General features: G+C 56.8%; 1 protein-coding gene across 1 annotated transcript; it reads left to right on the forward strand.

Annotated features, from left to right (window-relative positions):
• Positions 1-1,123: 1,123 nt before the first annotated feature.
• Positions 1,124-1,722, forward strand: LOC130580681 (small basic protein 1-like). Its single transcript, XM_057378329.1, has 2 exons — positions 1,124-1,181; positions 1,592-1,722. Exons 1-2 carry the CDS (start codon positions 1,124-1,126, stop codon positions 1,720-1,722), a joined length of 189 nt encoding a protein of 62 aa, XP_057234312.1.
• The last annotated feature ends 279 nt before the right edge of the window (positions 1,723-2,001 follow it).

Raw genomic sequence — 2,001 nt, forward strand, 5'->3', positions numbered from 1 at the left:
AGAGGCACCAAAATGATCAGAGGGCTGGAGCCCCTCTGCTCTGGGACAGAGCTGGCAGAGCTGGGGATGTTCATCTGGGGAAGAGAAGGATCCAGGGAGAGCTCAGAGCCCCTTCCAGGGCCTAAAGGGGCTCCAGGAGAGCTGGAGAGGGACTGGGGACAAGGGATGGAGGGACAGGACAAGGGGGAATGTCCTAAAGCTGAAGGATGCAAGATTCAGGTGGGCTTTGGGAAGGAATTCTTGGCTGGGAGGGTGGTGACCCCCTGGCACAAGGTGCCCAGAGAAGCTGTGGCTGCCCCTGGATCCCTGGAAGTGTCCAGGGCCAAGTTGGACAGGGCTTGGAACAACCTGGGATAGGGGAAGGTGTCTCTGCCCATGCCTGGGTCAATGATCTTTAAGGTCCCTTCCTTCCCAAAACATTGTGGGATTCTGTTTTGTGACTCTTTGATCCTCAGAGCCCTGGTCAGGGTTRGATGCTCCATAAAACCATTCCCATCACAAATCTGATCACTCATTGTGTCTGTGCCTTGCAGACAGAGCCCAGAGCTTATCAGGAGCAGCCCCACCCTGGATTCAGGATCAGCCCCACACTGAATTCAGGAACAGCCCCACACTGAATTCAGGAACAGCCCCACACTGAATTCAGGAACAGCCCCACACTGAATTCAGGATCTGCCCCACACTGAATTCAGAATCAGCCCCACACTGAATTCAGGATCAGCCCCACACTGAATTCAGGATCAGCCCCACACTGAATTCAGGATCAGCCCCACACTGAATTCAGGAGCAGCCCCACAATGAATTCAGGAACAGCCCCACACTGAATTCAGGATCAGCCCCACACTCAATTCAGGATCAGCTCTGCCCCACAGCCGGATCCGAGAGCAGGAATGGTCCCCACGTGCCCATGGAGCACAGCCCTGGCTGCCAGGAGCCTTTGTGAGCGGGTCAGGGTGACACTGCACAGCCTGGCCAGCAAACAACAGCCCTTTGGAGATGGTTTTGCCCAAAGTTCTCCTCTGGCCATGCCACCTGTGGCCACAGTCCCTCTATAAAACCTCTGCCCTCGGCCTCCTCGGACACGCTTTTGTTCCTGTGTGCCGAGATCCCCCGGCCTCCAGCCATGAGGGTGCTCTGCGTGCTCTTTGCCGYGCTCCTGCTCTTCTCCCTGGCCAGCCCAGGTAAGACAGGAAGGTGTGGAGGTGCAGAAATCGGGGTGACCCGTGTCCTTCCAGCCCCTGTGCCATGGGGTGAGGGATGGGGTTCGCCCCGGTGGCAGTGGGGTCGGGTCCATGGTGATTTACCCAGCACAGCGGGGATGWTGGGTTTGGGGTGGGATGAATTCCACTCTGCAAATCTCTCACACTCAGCCAGAGGGATGGTTTGCAAGTGTCCAGTTGTCCCCCAACTCAGTGGGGGGAAACCCAAAAAACCCAGAAAAAACACATCCTATCCTCAGTGTTTTTAACCCCAGAGGTGTCAGAACATCAGTGCCATCCCAGAACCATCCGGGACACAATTCCAGGGGCTCTGCCCTCCTGCACATCCACATTTTTCCCTCTCTAATCCCATTCCCTCTCTCCCACGGCAGGGAACGGGCAGCCCAAGGGATTTTGTGATGGCTACTGCTCCCATGCTTGCGGCGAGACCGAGGAGTGGTCCTTTAGCCCCTACTGCGAGGAGCTGCACTGCTGCATCCCCTCTCCCAAAAAGGGGAAATGAGCTCCGAGGAAGAGCCAGGACACGGAGGAAGAGCAGCTCCCGGTGCCGTGTTCGGTGGGGTTCGGTGCTTTGAAGTAAAGATGGGCTGATGATGAGATCATTTCTGTGTGCTGTGAGGTTTATTCACTCCTGGGAGAGGGTGGAGGACAGGTGTCCCCCTGGAGAGTGGTCACCACACTGCCCTGATGCTTCTGGGCACCAAAATGCCCCGCAGGAAAAAGGGAAGGGTTTGGGATTTTCGGAGCAGAGTGGTGCCTCGCTCCTCCACGAGCTGAATCC

The sequence above is a fragment of the Malurus melanocephalus genome, unplaced genomic scaffold (assembly GCF_030028575.1).
Source record: "Malurus melanocephalus ecotype Western Australia unplaced genomic scaffold, MMel_1.1 scaffold_354, whole genome shotgun sequence".
In the NCBI taxonomy this organism is placed as follows: domain Eukaryota; kingdom Metazoa; phylum Chordata; class Aves; order Passeriformes; family Maluridae; genus Malurus; species Malurus melanocephalus.